The sequence below is a fragment of the Otolemur garnettii genome, unplaced genomic scaffold, assembly GCF_000181295.1.
Source record: "Otolemur garnettii isolate 467f Iridium unplaced genomic scaffold, OtoGar3 scaffold00144, whole genome shotgun sequence".
Taxonomy (NCBI): domain Eukaryota; kingdom Metazoa; phylum Chordata; class Mammalia; order Primates; family Galagidae; genus Otolemur; species Otolemur garnettii.
The window spans coordinates 1544548-1562456 of record NW_003852539.1 but is presented as its reverse complement, the minus strand read 5'-3'; the positions used below and the strand labels follow the sequence as shown (position 1 = coordinate 1562456).

The 17909-nt window shown below is 50.3% G+C and overlaps 1 protein-coding gene across 2 annotated transcripts in view; it reads right to left on the bottom strand.

Moving 5' to 3' along the window:
- HIVEP3 (human immunodeficiency virus type I enhancer binding protein 3) overlaps window positions 1–16878 on the bottom strand; it is a 53648-nt gene extending 36770 nt beyond the window's left edge. For both annotated transcript variants that reach the window (XM_003799014.2, XM_023518667.1), the window contains exons 1-2: window positions 11833–16878; window positions 7565–7710 (exon numbers count right to left, since the gene is read on the bottom strand). In XM_003799014.2, the coding sequence (XP_003799062.1) occupies window positions 7565–7710; window positions 11833–16878 (5192 nt within the window). The remainder of the gene's footprint in view (window positions 1–7564; window positions 7711–11832) is intronic.
- Between the last annotated feature and the right edge of the window lie 1031 nt (window positions 16879–17909).

Genomic DNA, 17909 nt, shown 5'->3' with positions numbered 1-17909 from the left:
CAGGCTGTATGCCTTTTTCTTTTCTCTCTTCTCTACCTGCTAAGGTGACCCCATCTTGTCCTATAGCCCTAAATCATATCCACATATTGACAACTCCCAAAAGTGTATTTCTACCCTAGGTCTCTGTTCTTACTGCTGGGTTTGTCTGTCCAATGGCCAAATGCCTTCCTGAACATTCCCACTTGGACTAGGTAGATAGAATAAACAATATCTGATAGCACAACAAAGTGACTATAATCAATAAGTTAGGGTATATTTCTAAAAAACCAGAAGAGTGAAACTGGAATGTTCCCAACACAAAGAAATAATAAATTCCCAAGGTGATAGCTAATGCAATTATCCTGATTTCAGTAATACACATTATGCGCCGGTACCAAAGCATCTCATGTACACTATAAATACATACAACTCTTATGTACCCATAATAATTAAAAATAAAAAAGAGAAAGAATGATAAGCAAACAAGAGCCATCTGCCCCCACCCCAGATGCCTGCTGCAGTGAAGGTCACCTGTCTTCACCTTCCTTAGATCAAGCCTGACTTCAAGGTGATGGATGGGTCCTGCCTGGCCTGGCCTGGCCCTGTTTGTGTCCTTGCCCCTTCCTGTCACACAGATCCTGGATCTGGCTCTCAGATTCTAACAGCTGGTAATAACATAACAGCTCCTAATAACATTGGGGGAAGAGCCCAAAGTTTAATAAACATTCTCTCCAGTGCTGCCTATGGGCCAGGCAATATTATTAGCACTGAGGATAAAACAAGATACAGTCCCTGCCCTCTCAAGAGAGCTGACAGTCTGGTGGAAGAAACAGAGGCATACTAGCAAATATATGGAGAAAAATAAAGCAGAGAAGGGAAAGGAAAGGAATAAGAAACGCTGGAGGGTACAAGTTCATAGTGGGTGGTCTGAGGGTGACTGTGGGAAGTGGGATCCTGGGACTCTTCGGAAAAAGTGCTCCAGGCAGAGGTCACAGCAAGTGCACAGACCCTGAGGCAGAAGTTTTTAGAGTGGTTTACTGAAGAGTTTACTCTTTATACCTATACAAGAGGCTCCAGCTCATTACTATTTATTTAATTCATAGTTTAATCAATTTGCCCCCCAATAAATACAGAGGTAACAACAAATACTCCCAAAGGCATATTCTTAAATCTGAAGTTTGCTGCAAGATGGGACTAGGCAGAACAGACATTTAGGGTAAAAAACATGCTATACTCTGGGTTTCAAAGTCCAAGAAGAAATGAATTTGTGAAACATAGTTAGAAAAGAAAATGATCTTTACATTTTTTAAAATTAGTTCTGGGGCATGGTGGCTCACACCTGTAATCTTAGCATGCTGGGAGGCCGAGACTGGCGGACTGCTTGAGGTCAGGAGTTCAAGACCAGCCTGAGCAAGAACAAGACCTTGTCTCTAAAAAAAATAGCTGGATGTTCTGGTGGGTTCCTGTAGTCCCAGCTAGTCTGGAGGCTGAGGCAAGAGGATCACTTGAACCCAAGAGTTTGAGGTTGCTATGAGCTAAGATGCCATGGCACGCTACCGAGGCAACATAGTGAGCCTCTGTCTCAAAAAAGAAAAAAAAATAAATTTTTGAAATTAAAACTATTCCCTCCAAGCCACTATTTTATAACACACACACACACACACACACACAATTTAAAAAATATAGCTATACCATCAAACAACACATGCTGGGCACACTGCATGAACTCCTAAAACTTGAATACGAATAAATTCAGCTAATGGCAATAAATAAGATAGATAAGTATGATTGTTAAAAATAGAATACTTTCAAATGGAATGATACCAAATTAAGTAAACTATCTTTTTTTTTGAGACAGGAACCTCAAGCTGTCACCCTGAGTAGAGTGCTGTGGCATCACAGCTCACAGCAACCTCCAACTCCTGGGCTCAAGCGAGTCTCCTGCCTCAGACTCCCGCCTCAGTCTCCTGCCTCAGTCTCCCAAGTAGCTGGGACCACAGGTGCCCACCACAATGCCTAGCTATTTTTTTGTTGTGGCCATCATTGTTGTTTGTCGGGCCCGGGCTTGATTTGAACCCGCCACCTTGGGTGTACGTGGCTGGCGCCTTAGCCACTTGAGCCACAGGCGCTGAGCCAAGTAAACTTTCAAAGTGAGTTTTTTAAGGACTATTCCTGAGTCACAGCTCTTCAGCATGCTCTGTGCTGTGTGCTGAGGATGAGTTCACTGGATGTTAGGTGGAATGTCACACACAACTGGCCAAGTGACATAGAGCTCAAGGCAGATGTCCATGGAGATAGGAGTCTGGGTCATGAGCTTCTTGATGCAGGATGGATCACCCTGGGAGTGAGTTTAGAGGAGCCCAGGGCTGAGTGCCATGGGGCCCCAGGGTTTAGAGATCGGGAGATGATGGGAATCACCAAAGGCTATGAGAAAGCGCAGCCAGCAGCCAGCCAGGAGGAGGCAGATCAAGAAAGATAATGTCCTGGAAACAACGAAGAGCTGCAAGCTAAGTGTTGAATGCTGACAGCAGATCAGGAGAGAAGAGAAGTGAGAACTGATTTATTGCTCCTACAAGGTGGAGGCCACTGCTGACCTGGACCAGGTTGCTTCCGAGGTGTGAGGGGCCCGAACTGGAATGGGTACGAGGAGGAGGGGAGGAAAGACAGGTGGGTGAGCAATACAGTTAGCTCCTTATGAGTTTTTCTTTGAAGGGAACAGAAATATCTGGTGATGTGGCCCTTTCACTAAAGGCCTGTATTTTAAGGCAGAAATCTTAAGCTTTGGTGCAGTAACTGAGCGGTCCAGGAAAGCAACCCTGGGGTCGGGCATGGACTTCTGCTAAAGGTCTGATGGCTGGGGCAGCCCTGGGCAACTCCATGACTGAGAGTCACCCTGCCCTACACCCACTGGCTCAGCCAACAACTGGGCATCTGCCTGGCTGCACTCCAGGTCCCAGCTGAGGTGGAGCTGCCTCCCCAAACCCGAGCCACCCCTTTCTGTTCCCCGCCCATGGCCACGTTCTGAATACCTCTACCCCAGCTGGACCTAGTTTCCCTGGATGGTGCATCTGACTTCATCATTCCCTTTGGACTTAATAAGCACTGACCACCCACCCCCAACTGGGCTTGGATGACCACTTTTGGCAGCTGGGTAGTTCAATTCCAATATCTTCTTTTTCCACATCAGTCCACAGTAAGGAGTTCCCAGCTTTCCTTGCAACAAGTGAACTTGAGGCTCGGCGCCTGTGGCTCAAGCAGCTAAGGCGCCAGCCACATACACCTAAGGTGGCGGGTTCGAATCCCCAGCCCGGGCCTGCCAAACAACAATGATGGCTGCAACCAAAAAATGGCCAGGTGTTGTGGCGGGGGCCTGTGGTCCCAGCTACTTGGGAGGCTGAGGCAGGAGACTCGCTTGAGCCCAGAAGTTGGAGGTTGCTGTGAGCGTGATGCCATGGCACTCTACTCAGGGGGATAGCTTGAGGCTCCGTCTCAAAAAAAAACAAAAAACAAAAAACAAGTGAACTTGAGCTAGGACAATACAGTCATTACCCTCAAGGAACAATATAACTTTGTATGTATGAAAATAACACTGCTTTACAAAAGAGCCCTTCTACACCACGAAGGCAATGAATGTAAGGGTGCTGGGTAAGAGAACCACCTCGGTCCTGGTGGGCACTCCCAGAGGCTTGAGAGGTGCAGGCCTTGTTCAGGTGTGGAAGTGATGGGGAGGTGCAGCCTGCGCCAGGAAATCCATGCAGGGGTCCACAGGGGTCAATATCCAATGTGTGCAGAGCACTGTCCAAGGACTCAAGTCAAGAAGGGACTTGGAGAGGCAGGAATAGATTCAGGCACTAGTGTTATGGCAGAAATAACAGAACACTCCAGTGTGGAGGCTTCTGGGAGGGCTGTTAGAGGAAAGGGGCTGAGTTCTGGCCTCTGAAGGCTGGGTAAGATTTGCAATGGGCAGAGCCCAGCAGGCCGCAGAAGGTAGAGTGGGTCAGACTGTGGGGCCAGAACTGCCAGGCTGAGTTTAAACCAGATCCTGTAGGTCAGGCAGCCACAGAAGGCTCTGGAGTGGAGTCATGCCACAGGCTGAACTATGTTTAAAGACACTCAGTGGCACCGACATCAGAGGCCAGGAGAGAGAGCAGCCAGAGTAGTGGCCAAGGGAGCAAAGAAAAACCACATTGGATCACTGACTACTTTGTGTGGATGCCAGAATTTGGAAGGAGGGGAAGAAAGCTTTGAGTGTGAAGGGCTTGGTAGGTCATCTGGGATTTAGAAGTGGAAGGAGGTGCTATTGGTGGACATGGAGGGCTTGGCTGCCCCATGCTGAGTTTGGCATGCATAGGTCTCCTGGGCAAAGATGCACAAGAGACATCAAAACTAATAGTCTGCCACTTAGGAGTGAGGGCCTGGCTGGAAACCTAGGGGTAGCCGCTGCACAGTGATAAGACTTGAAGCCAAGGAAACAGATGACATCAGCAAAGGGAGAATGATCAAGGTGAGAGGAAATGAGTCCCAGAGATCAGGTACCTGACTTGCCACCACACCAAGACTGTTGACCCACCTACCCCACCTCTCCACGGGTGTGAGTCTCACCCACCGGTCCAGGCCTGGCCCCGCCCCCTGCACCAAGCCCTCTCGGGCCACTCCAGCCCCCAGAAATCCCTCTGGCTGTGTGCATCTCAGCCCTGGCCATTCCCACCCCAGCACTGGACCTTGTGCTGTGGCCTTGGCACAGACTCCATGAACCTTGAGGGCAGGATGACAGTCATTAACCTGTTTGGGTCACTGCCTCTTCTGAGATAGAACACCCCATATAGCACTGATCTTCCTTGATGGATTGATAAATTAATCAGTTGCTAGATAGGATGTCCAGAAAAAGAGTAAGGAGGGCTTAATTAGTGATAGGAAGACCCAGATGTTGGACGCACCAGACAGTACCTACTCTTTTGTCTGTGGCTTCCTGCGCCATCATTACAAACTAGATCTACATGCACCAACATGAATACATCTCAGAAACGCTGCTGAGTGAACATACCAGGCATACATTAAACTGATCGGCGGGTCCTCAGCCCTTCCCACCAAATAGTTCCTGTTCTCCCAAACCCAAAGTAGGACTGTGTTTCCCTACTCCTGTGGAGTTAGACGCAGCCATGTAACTTGCTCTGCCAGTAAGTATGAGCAGAAGCTTCTGGGTGGAAGCCGTAAGAGCCAATGCACGATTCTCTCTCTCTCTCTCTCTTTTTATTTCCTTCTCCTCTTGGCCGCCACCAGCCTGGATTCCTCAGTAGGTCCAAGGAACAGAGCTCCATTGCAGAACTGTCACAGATACGTGCTAGAGTAAAATTGAAATGTTCATGTGTTAACAAAGAAAGAAAACAAATAAAAGGAAGAACTGAGTCTAAGGCAAAAACCTGGTATGCCCATAGTTGAATCTGCTCCAGAACAGCCCAAGACTCATTGTTTCTGGGCCGAGGGCGCATTGGCAAGTTGAAGGGACATGTGGTTATATGGTGGGTTGAATGGATGGTTATCAGCATCCCTGGCTCTATTCGTGAAATGCCAGAGGGGCCCCCAGTTATATGACAACCCTAACATCATCCTCCTTCTCCCCCTCCATTTCCAAACACCCCTGGGGGGTGATGCCAGCCCCAAGAGAAATGTGGATGTAGAGTGATTGCCAGGAGTGGGGGTGGGAGGGGAGGTACAGAGGGGGCCCAGCCAGGACAGTCAGGTTGGAAGAGAAAAGGAGCTGACTGGTGACACTACACAAACCCTTTACGCGCTCAAATTGGAGTGACAAATTGAAAGAGGATATTTTCTACAGCTGGAGGAACAAAATGAGATTATTGTGGTAGGAGACAAAAGAGATGAATATACCAATGATAACGCGCATGGATGTCTGCTGAGCACCTGGGAACCACAGCGAGCACAGGGGTCTCATGGGGTCCTCAGAAAATCCCACAGGATGTGCTAGTAATATCCCCTTTTACAAACAGGGAAACTGGGAGTTGGAGAGGTGGGAGGGGTTAGTCTCAGTGGGGGCAAGGGGAACAGAGGTAAGTGTGACACCTGTTTGCCAAGGATGATAGAATCTGTTCAGAAGGAGATTCTGAAACAGACCAGGTGGGGAGACCTGTAAGGGATGGAGGAGGAGCAAGGCGCAGGTGTAATCTTTCCCCTTTCAGTGGAAGGCCTACCTTGCAGGCAGAGACTCCCAGCAGATGGCTGGATGGGCGGGGGCGGCTTCTGCCAGCTGCCCTTCTGAGGCTCAGGCTTCCCCAGGGGATGAGGGCAGCAGGAGGTGGTCTCAGGGAACCAGGTGCCCAGCCTGGCGGTGCCTGCCTCTCAGGGCAGAAGCAAACCTCTTCACACACCCAGAAGGCTGCTGGGAGTGGAAGGAAGCTCTGCATCCCCTCGCTGCCCCTGAGCCTGGGAAGCAAGAGGACCCGGGACAGTTGCTGTGACCAGCCATCACTCCTGGTTTCAAGCCTCTGTGTGGCCTTTCAGGGAGCCCGTGGTAGGAGAACACAGAGACACACGAGGGCGCTCTAACCACGCAGCAGGAGAGGAAACCCGCCCATCCCACAGGGAGCGAGGTTAGCATTTTGACAGACCTTTGGTGCAGTGTTTCTCAACAGAGCCACTATTGGTCTTCAGAAGCATCATGTTTCAGGGCTATTTGCCAGATGTCCTCTCCATCACTGTGACAACCCTGCTTCCATGTTTCGAGACACCCCCTTTCCTGAGAGCCCCTGCTGGTCAGTGCCACCAGAGGATGGCCATCTCTGCAGTCCCCAAACCTTACAGAGAACTCCCACATGTCCCAGTTAGACCCTGAGAGCTGTATGCTGGAAACTCAGAGGTCTCCATGACAGCCCATGTTGGCCAAGGTGCACAGGGACTGTCCTCTTCGGGAGGTTAAGTTTTCCCCTAACTTCAATACCATGGCCACCCTGATCACACCAGGGACACAGACACAGGACCCTGAGACAGACGCCACGGGACCTGCTCACATACACCCAAAACCCAGGGGGCAAACACGTGGCCACACAGAACACAGTTGGCACAAAAATTCCACAATGCACATCTGAAATAAGGCACCCTCTGAGAGCCCAGAGGATCTCCCAAAATGTGAGTTCTGAGATGTTTAGATCGTGAGGTTCCCAAAGACAAGCATCAAAGGTGAATAACTAGGGATGATATTCAGAGTGTTCACAACCAATGAGCCCTCGGCCCCAGCCAGTCAGAATGGGGGCCCTTGTCAACAGTAGGTGCGCACAACGTGTGGTTGGCCCCGTGAACATCAGAGACTGCGTGTTCCGCAGAAAACCAGGATGCTGAGAGGTGACATGCCGCCGCTTCCAATCCTCAACAAATACCCCGCAAGGCCCATCCCTACCAAAGAGGCCCCCGGTGCTGTCAGACAGATGGGCCTGAGAGTCCCACCAAGGTGGTGTCTGCTGAAAGGCACTGCTAGGGCCACAGGGCACCTGTGGGCACAGCTCTGCCAAGTGAGACACTTGCCGCCCCCGGACACAGAACGGCCACCAGACTGTGAAAACCAAACAGTTCTTACCCTCCTTCGAAGATTTTGATCCTCACCGGCTCCCCTCTCTGGGAGGCAGGAGCCTCCTCCTCTGGCTCCTCTCTCCTCTCTTCTTCCTTCTCTGCTCTAGCTAGATCTTTCTGGCCTTCTGGGGAAACCAGCGAAGGGAGGTGAACCTGGCCCAGTGAAGGAATGACAAAATCATTGCTGGTTACGTTTTCATCCTTAGTCAGGGGCAATATCATCACGATAATATGATGCCTTCCCTGGCACCCTCTCTCCCCTATCCTCAGTCTTCACACTCCTCTCTGAAGAGGTGATTAGCCCCACTTCACAGAATTAAGGACATGGATTCCCAAAGAGGAGTTGCTTCCCCAAGGCCACATGGTTAGCTGGTGTCAAAGAATTTTTGAGTTAACTTTCCCACAAGACCTGTGTTTGCCAACTGTCCTTCTATACTAGTCTGGGAGCTCCTGGGGAGGGGTCTTCATCTAGGTCTCCTCCATTGCCCCAGAACTCCAAACAGGGCCCATTTCAGAGAAGAATGTGGATCAAAGAAATGAAATCTGTGTTCTGCCTTTGGAACTTAACTGGTCCAATTCTTGTTCATAGATCAGAAAGCCAAGGTCACCTAGGAAGTAAGGGGCAGTGCTGAGAGCAGAGCACAGGTCTCTGCTTAAGGACCCTTGCCTTGCTGAGCTAGTAACAAAGGCCAGGAGGCAGCCTGAGGGCCCCATGCATAAGGAGGCTATGTGGGCTCTGTGTGTGGATCTAAGGGAACCCATACTCTCTACAGAGCTATGGACCTCAATGATAAGAGCTGACTTAATAAGGACGCTGGCATTGATCTTGAGCTCCCTCACAGCTCCTGTTATCTCAAGAACATGTCCTCTAAACCCTCCAGTAGTGGCAGGAGTAGGGAGCAAAGATACTGTGCTGGTGTGTGGGGTCAGCAGTGCCAGGAGTGAGAATTTCATCCTACCTACTTCATGCCACCATCTATGAGGTCATGGGAAGCTATGCTGTTTCCAGTTGGTGGGAGAATCACCACGTTTCCCACTGCTAGGATAATCTAAGAACTTCAGTCCCCTATACCACCCACCACCCCTGCTCCTACCAGGAAAGATTGGGTTAGGCAGAAGGGCACTTGGTTGGGAATTAGGGAATCTGAGTTCTAGCACCACCGCATGCTCAATCACCCCTCTGGGCCTCAACTCAGAGTCTGAGGGGGTTTAGAGCATCATGAAGATTCATTCCAGGACCTATTTCTATGATTTGGTGACCAACCCTCAACTAACGTCTTCAGAATTGGAAGTGGGGAGTAGAAGCCAAGCAAGAATTTAGACTGATGCTCTGGCAGAAGGCAGCTGATTTACCTGTGGGTTTCCAGAGCACACTTTCCACTCTCACCCTTGCCTGTGATCTTCTAGACAATCATGAAATGGCCAATGGGCCTCCAACAGGTAAAGGAACTGCTTCTCCCTCACATCTTGCTGTGATGTCTGAGCTAAGCTGGAGGAGGCTGGTTTGGGTGGCAATTCATGCCACTCTACCAGGAAGCACAGTGTTGGGATTGCACAGGGACCAGGAATCCATTCTGGCTTTCAATGATAATAATGTGAATAAGCATAGCTAAAAACATTTACAGAGAGCCAACATCATGCTTACTGTTCTAAGTATGCTTTGCATATTTTAACTCATTTAATTATCCCCACAGTACTATAAGGTAAGTATAATTATTGTCTCTATTTTATAGATGAAGAAAACAAGACACAGAGAGGTTAAGTTATTGGCCCAAGGTCGTGTAGCTATAGGTTGGGTAGTGAGATTCAAATCTAGGCAACTTCTCACCTCAATCCTTTGTTCTTAATCTCTTTGTTACAGTGCTATGTGGTTGTCCAAATAATCTCCAAGGAGAACAAATGGAAGGAGAAGGTTAGGGAAAGCCATGAGGCCACAGAGCAGACTCTTAAACAAGCTTGGGTTTCTCCAGGGATTATACATAGAAAAAAAAATCTATGACCAAGTTCAAACATAATAGGTTGAGCAAGACCTTCAGGAAGATGGTTAGGAAGGGCTTCAAAATGCTAAGTAAGACAAAGGACATTTTCAGAACTACTAATCGACAATGGAAGCTACAAGGTGAGAAATGTCATCTCATTATAATAAAGAACGTTCTTAAAGCACCATCCAAAGATGGATTGGGTCGTGTCAGGAGATAGTAAGCTCTCCATCACTGCAGATATGTAAGCAGAGGCCAAAGGGGTAATTGTATAAAGTCCTCAAGTCACAGACCATGCAGGTACATTAACTTATTCAACTGGTGCACTTTTGGCAGGAAACATACCACTGAACCAAATAAAAAATTCCAAGGAAAAGTTTGCATGTTTTAGCTTATTTTAAGAAAGATGCATTTTAAACAAATAATTTCCAGATCCAATTAAACCAAACTAATGCTGTCTTTTCCTTAAAAAAGAATTTGTGTAATTTTCAATCATCAGAAATGGCTTTGGAGTGAGACCTAATTTTGCATCCAGGCTGTGGCATGTACCATGTGGTTTTGTGCAACTTACTTAATCTTTTTGTGTCTTGGTCTCCTTATCCAAAAATGATGATATTGCATACAAATTTTCAAGGTGGTTATGAAGATAAAAGTTTAGCATAGTAGATACCCCAAAAGTTATAAGCATGAATATAATTACAATAGCATCTTGGAAGTGGCCTTAAAATACAGCTTAAAAGAGACACTTGAGAGCAAATCAGTGTGATGTTTATGGCGGAAGTGGAACCCTTGGTCAGGGATGGCTGTGGACTGGGACAAAGACCTCCAGAGAACAAATTTGGGAAGTAGTTCTGTGAAGAATATCTGGCCAAGCTAAGAACAAATTCAATGCACAACATTTACTCAGTGACAAAAGAAGAGGAAGATATGAATGTATGGGAAGTTATAAAATACAGTTTTGCTCACTTTTCTGCAATATGAATTTAGGTTAGAGGATTTAAGCTTGATATTATCAAAGTATCTATCTGGTCTGAAGACATGTTAATGAACATCTTTAAATTTGCAATCATCTTTTTTTTATTTTTTTGCAGTTTTTGGCCAGGGCTGGATTTGAACCCACCACCTCCAGTATATGGGGCAAGCACCCTACTCCTTTGAGCCACAGGCACTGCCCAATTTGCAATCATCTTTTAAGGTTTCCCTCCTCAAATAATTAAAAGAAGGACAATAGCATCTTTGGAGTCAAACAGGTCTGAGTTCCAATTCTGGGTCTGTCAAACATTTGCCATGTGACCTTGACCTTGCTCAGTCTCTGACCCTTGGTTCCCTAATGTATACAATAGGGATGGTAACTCTATCTCACAAGTGGAGGTGAGCAATAACTGGATTCAAAAGCCCAGCACAGTGAGCAGTGGGGCTGCACAATAGACAAGACCAATTGTTGTTATTTCACAAATGCCAAATTAGCAGAACATATTATGTATTGAACCCCTAGGCTGGCCTTGTCAGTGTATGGAAGTGTCTTTTGTCTGAGGCAAATTTGGAATTCCTGAATTTCCAGGACCTCTTTCCAGGAAAATTTATAGCTCCTGATTGATGTAACCTCAGGTGAGAGGCAATGCAGGTGTTTGTACAAGTCCTTAGTGAGGGCCTAACACTACTACATAGCATATAGATGGGTCAAACTTGAGCGATATTTTCATTTAAAGAGGGATACTGCAGCTCAGCTCTCTATACATGTATGATGTCCTACTCGCAGAAAATAAAGGAGTATTTCAGGAGTTGTGTCAAATTCTAGCATCTCTGGAAATGGGAAGATTTCAAGTGGTACTAGAGAATGGAAATAATAGACGTAGGGAATAAGAAAAGCAGGAAAAGAGTAACAAGACAAGAGAGAACAATGCTGTGATATTTTAACTGAAGGAGTGGGATAAAGTCCTAAAATTGCTGTAGAATGCCTGTAGGCATTCCTATTGGTCAAATTTTCCAACTCAGTCTTTTGGAGAATTGCTTTTTTTCTTGCTGAGATTGTATCTTTGACTTTATAATAGAAGCTCATGGGAAAGCAGGACCACTTTACATCTAACTTCACTGAAATGTTCTGATGATGTGAGGCAGACACTGACAAAGAAATCAAATAAACACGCTAATGTGGCTAGTTTCAGCTCCCAGAGAGGAAATCTACCCACTCATCTGGCTCTAGTTCTGCAAATGGAACCTAAGGAAAGTGTGGCTTTAAAAGCTCAGCAAGGACTTTTATACTCAGTAGTGGGAAGAAAAACAAGGCTGAACTTACCTCTGTCATGCGGGGCTTGCGGGAGCTGGATGGCACAAGCCTTCCTGCCTCAGGATGTGGAGCTGTGGCCATGGTGTATGTCTCTTTGCTCACTTTCTGCTTAGACCTCAGGAGGGACAAAGCAGCTTTAGTGGAAATCCCCGGAAGGTTGGGGTTGTACAAACTTATGCACCAACCAGCGTAAACAGAGGACCTCCTATCTGCATGCTGGATGTGATTTGGCTTAATGTAGTTTAAATAGCACCAACTGACATTAGTGGTTGTGTGGAGGCTGGGGAACTGCAGTACCTTCTTTGAGTCTGTACCTTCTTGCAATTTGGCTGGTCTGGAGGGCATTTCTGACAGAGGCAGAGAGCTGGGAGGTGCCAGGGGAGGGAGGTCAGGTTGTTCCTTGGAATCTTCTTTCTTCAGTGTGGGCAACCCTCTTCGATGAGGTTTGCAAGAGGGCTGGGAATATTCTTTCAAAGCTTCTGAGTCTGGGGCTGTCCCATGGGGCAATGTGGAGTGTGGGAGGGTCGGAATTTCCTTTGGGTCAGATGGATTTGAAGACAGCATTTCTAGCTCCCTCCTGCCCTGTCCCTGGCTGCCTGAGGATTTCTCTGGTCTTTTCCCATCCTCAGTGCTGGTAAGCACCACACTGCATGGTTTTACTAGCTCAAGTTTTTCATCTGCCTTGAAAGCTTCTTCCTCTTTCACCCTTTTTTGCTGTTGGGTTTCCATGGTAAGTTCAAGGCTGCCAGCTGGTGAAAGAACACGTTTGCTTCCCCCTGCTGTTGATGAACCTCCTTCTAGGCTTAAGATGTTCTCTGATGACAGGGAAGTGCCTTTTCTTTCAGGTAATGTCACAGGCACTCTCAGGTATGGAGTTGGAAGAGCTCTGCTTTGCTCTTCACTTAACCCAGATGGCCCAGGCACAACCTCATGCACGTCTGCCACACACACTGTCTTTCCTTTGGATGGGGGCTCCTCAAACTTGGGAAGAGTCATAGTTGCTGAGCTTCCTTGGGATTGGGTGACCAAGACCTGGGAAAGAGTGGTATACATTGCGCTCCCATAGGATGGCATGTTGGTCTGAACACGGACAGGTACAACCAAGGACACCATGGCATCTGGACAAGCAGGCAGGGCCAGTGGAGGGGCTGATGTGGGAGCTGAGGTGCTGGGTGGGGGAGGAATGGGGGGCAGCTGGATGTCACTGCTATACTCTGTGCTGGGCGAGAGATCAGCACTCCCTGTTGCCAGAGGGGCCAGGCTGGTTTTGATCTGGGGCAGATGGCTTTCCACATTGCCTGGGAGCTGAAGCGCAAACTGGGATCGCAGAGGCAGGAAAAATCCAGAAGAAAGTGCTGAGGAAGGAGGGTATGGCATGGGGAGAAAAGAAGGGGGCTCCTGAAAAGGGATGCTGGCTGGGTGAGGCATGAGCTGGGGGAGATGCAGTTGGCCTGGGTGCAGAACAGCAGGTTGAAGAGGAAGTGGTGGGGCTTGAAATAAGGAGGGAGGGAGTGGGGGCACAGAGTATGGTGGGGAGAGGAGGCTGGACATGGTCTGGGTGGAGAAGAATTCTGAGGACTGTCCCGGCTCATGCTGTAAGAGGTGCTGGAAGGAGAAAAGGGAGACAGGCGGGGGGAGGTATGGCTTCTCATGCAAGGAAGGCTGGGCTGTGGGGTGATGAAACACCTGCAGTGCTTCTGTGTAGGGTGTAGTGGGCCCCAGTGGGGGTCTGTCCTGCCCCTGGCTCTTGCCTCCTGGGTGCCCACCGTGCAGGGCACCTGCTGCAGAAGTCTGGGGCAATGAGCTTTTGGCAGCAGGTTTACTGGATGAGGGTGATGGTTCCTCACTCTCTGGTCTTCCCTTGGGGGTAGCCTCCTGCAGCTCTGTGTCTGGAGGCCTGCTCAGAGAGGCCTGTCTCACCAAAAAGCATTTTCTTCTCTCTGGTGGGGCCACTGGTGCCAGAGGGGCTGCTGGAGCTGGTGCAGAAGGGCCTGTCAAGGACAAGCTGCCATAGTCAAAAGATTTGCTGCGAGTCTCAGTCATGTGGGCAGAATGGGAAACGTTGGGGCTCTGCTCTGAGGCTGACCTCCGCATCTCTCGGGCATGCGGGTGGTGGCTGGGCACAGTCAGCATGTGGGTGCCCAAGGGTTTAGAGCGAATGTCAGATGAGAGACTGGGGCCCTCAGCCTTCCCATGGTCATCCCTCTCAAAGGAAGCAGAGCGGCTAGACCCACTCAGAGAGATGCTGCTCTCCTGGCTCGGGCTGCGAGACAGTGGCACAGAGGACTCGAAGCTGGACTCCCCTGATGACTGGGCCATCTCTGCCAGGCGTAGTCTCTTCTTCTTGGGTGGCAGCTTCTCGGCCGGGAGCTGGGCAAGTGTCTGGCTGCGCTGGGGCCACTGGAACTCCTCTGTCTTCTCGGGTTCCTTAGGGGGCGGCTCAGGCTCTGTGTCTGGCCGGTCGGGCTCCTCAGTCACCAGGATCTCAGGAACCTGAATGTTTGGCTGGCGGACCAACTTGGGCTGCAGGGAGTGAGCCGAGCGTCCGTGTGGGGCAAGTGGGGGAGATGGGAATGGGGCCAGAGGTCTGTCATCCCCTTCCAGGCCACTGGGCTGCTCGAGAGAGTCAGACTTCTCAAAGGAGCTGGTATGCTGGATGACAGAAATTTCTTTGGACGTGGCTCTCCTCTCCTTCCCTGATTCTGAGCTGGACCCTAGCTTTGGAGTCCTTGGCTGGAAGCCCATGGGTCCCTCCAAAGAGGGCGTTGATTTACTTGGTTCTGCTGGTGACTTGGTGGATTCCAGGGGAAGGTTCCGAGCAGCATCGGAGGGCCCGGGGCTGCCAAACTGACTTTTTGTCGACTCAAAGGCAGGTGGCTCTTCCTCATCCCCCAGGCTCTTCTCTTTCCTCCTCTTCCGCAGTGGCGTGAGTTCCAAGGTGGTCCCCAGTTTATAATGCATCATCTGGGACCACGGCTCATGCTCAGCCTGACTCTTTTCAACTTCCAGAGATGCGTGAGCACCTGCAGAGATGGGCTTTGTGATCTGAAGCTCTGAGCAATAGTACTTTTTGTGGGCTTCATAGTTATCCCTTTTCTTGTACCGAGCACCACATATGTTACATTCATAGATCACCCCTTTTGTTTTCAAACCCTTCTTGCTCTTTTTACTAAGTTCACTTTCCTTGGGTTCCGGTTCTTCTGAGGGTTTGGAGGCTGTGTCTTTGCTACTTGGTCCAGCCTCCTCGGAACTGTACTCCACTCCCAAAGGTAATTCGATTGCTGGCTGGCGCTTCAGCATCCGGGGGTGGGAGGTAAACACTTGACTGCTGCGGCTCAGGGCATCGGTGTCGGCAATGTGGTCATCGAAGGAGTAGCTACCTCGGAAGGTGTGGTGAGGGGTGCTGATAGTGCAGGCGGCAGAAGGCATTGAGTGGCTTCTCAGCAGAGGCACAGGGGGGGCGGTGCTGGGCGGGTGCTGCAGGCTCAGCAGTGATTGTTCCGGCTTGGTTTTCTCGCTATGGGATGACAGGGGCTCCCGGTAGAGGCTGGACTTGGGGGATTCCATGCTGCTGCGTCTGGACAGAGAGCTGCGCCTTGGCTTCACACTGTCTATCTCGCTGGTGTCCACCACAGCCTCGTTGATGGTGATGAGCTTTGTGATGTGCTCGATCACCTGCGTGCGGGGCACAGACAAAGGCACCAGGCTGGGCTTGTCTTCAGTGGACAGGGGCAGCAGTGGCTGGGTGGAGGTGGCTGTCAGCATGGAGGTCCGCTGCCCCATCCGCCCGCACTTGCCAAAGATGATCTCAGCATAGGACTTGGCGTTGGTGTTTGGAGGGCTGACCTGTTGCTCTGCGCTCTCAGAGCGGGAGAAATACCCAGACTCTGTACTCCCCTTGCTGCCTGGGCTCAGAAAGGCCTGCTCGTCAATTACCTTCTTCCTCTCACTCAAGCGGAGGGCCAGCTTCTGCTTAATCGTGTGGGTGTCTTCGGGTTTATGGCTCAGGGGGTGTTCAGATGAGGGTTCCACAAATGGAGGGGGGTCCTCAAGAGACAGGGCTGAGCTGGACTGGGTCAAGGAACAGCGTTCGAGGCTGGACCCATGGCTCCCAGAGCTGTACAACCCGCTGGAGAGAAGGGGCTGCTTGGGCCTGGGGGAGAGCTCTGCGGGGTGCCCAGAGGTGGCACCGGTTTCCTCTTCAGAATCTGTGCTTTCTCCCTCAGTGGGCTCCTCAAACTCTTCCCCGGGGAGCCTCTCCATCTCCAGCCCCTGGGGGTACATCTCGCCGCCCATGCCGGAGGCCAGGCCCGCTTTGATACGGTGGGCATGGGACTTCCTGTGCTTGTAGAGGTTACTCTTGGTCTTGAAGGAGAAGCCGCAGGGGCCGCAGGGGTAGGGCCTCTCCCCCGTGTGTGAGCGTATGTGCTTCTGCAGCACGCTGGGCTTGGCGCAGGGCCGGCTGCAGTACTGGCAGATATACTTGCCTGGTTTCTGTGGTTTCCTCTCCTTCTTGTGCACCTCTTCTGCGGGCTTCACGGAGACCTGGGAGGGGCGAGGCACGAAGATTTTGGGGATGCCAGGCAGGTCCTCGGGGGGAAGGATGGAGGCATGGGAGGGCAGCAGCTGGCTCTGAGGATGGAGACCAGGGGCCACAAAGGAGCCTGAGGGTCCAGGCCGCATGGGGTCGACCAGCTGCCATGTGGAACCCTCCAGGAGGTGCTCGGGTTTGCCGGGTGACATGAATGCTGGTGTCAGAGGGTGCTGTGGAAGCTGTGAGATGTGGACGGAGGATTCGATGGAGGGCCTCTTAGGTGGCTTCTGCTGCTGGCCCGTTTTCTCCTGAGAGCCTTCCCTAAGAATGGATGAGGGGCCCGGGAAGGGCTGCGGGGCTAGGAGCTCTTGCACGGGGCTCTCTTGGGCAGGGGCTGTGCCGCTGCCTGGGTATGGGACACTAGAAGAAACACTGGTCTGAATGGCCTCTCCTTTGGTCAGCCTCTTCCGGGGACTTCCCTCAGCCTTCTTGGTACCCTTGATACTTGGTTCAGGATCCATGACCTTCCTAGAGACTTCAGATGCTATTCAGGGAGAGTCAGGGCAGGCTGCATTTACGAATGATCCAAGTGTCCCAAGGAGGTGTTCAGCTTTAGCCACATTGGCCAGGAGCTGCAGAAGCCAAATCTGAGACGGCTTTGGGAGTTTTTTGCAAGTGTCACTGTCTGCGAGTGGACTCAGAGCAGGTCATTGGGGCCCAAGCTATTCATATTGGTGAGCCATGGCCCTCTACTTGGCAGACAGAAAATGCACCAGCACTTTCTGCCTGAATGTCTGTCGGGAAAACGTCAGGAGGGATGTCAGTATTGCCATTGTATTATTTCAGTTGGCAGTGGCAGGTGTCCCCCACAAGTCCCCCGTGTGCTATGCGAACGGTTGAAGGTTGGTGACATCTGAGTCCATGGCCCAGTCATCCCTGGTCCCAGCACGGGAGATACCACGCTGGGTGTTGGGGGTGGCTTTGTGCTGGCCCCTTTTTCCCTTTTGTTCCGTGTTGGAGATCAGCAGCCTCAGAGGAAAAATCACGCTCTTCTATGAGATAAAACACACACACAAAGAAACACACACAGAAGAAAAGAGAGAGTTACTGTGATTTGTCCGCAGCCAGGGTGCCCAGACGCCATGTCACACATGGCTGAGACCCCTCAATGCTTAACCAGGGAAACATCCAAAATTGTGGGCCCTCATTCCACGTCCCCACACACTGCCATTCTTCCCTCACCTACTTCTGAGATGACATTGGTGACTTGAATACCAATGTGTGTCTGAGGACTGGGGCCTTGTGGGGCATTGAGGGCAGAGGCAGGGTGAACTCTGGGAACTACAGAAGGGCAGGTAGGATGAGGCCTGGGTGGCTGTCTCTGGTCTGTGATCCAGTCTGGATGGGTTTGAGCTGTCTAAGCCTCAGTTGCCTAATCCATAACATGGATAATAACAAATCCTGCCTCAATTATGACAACTGTACCTTGGGGCCACAGTGGAGTTCAAGGAGATAAGGAGCATAGATGTCTCTGGCTGAAGCATGAGTGGTG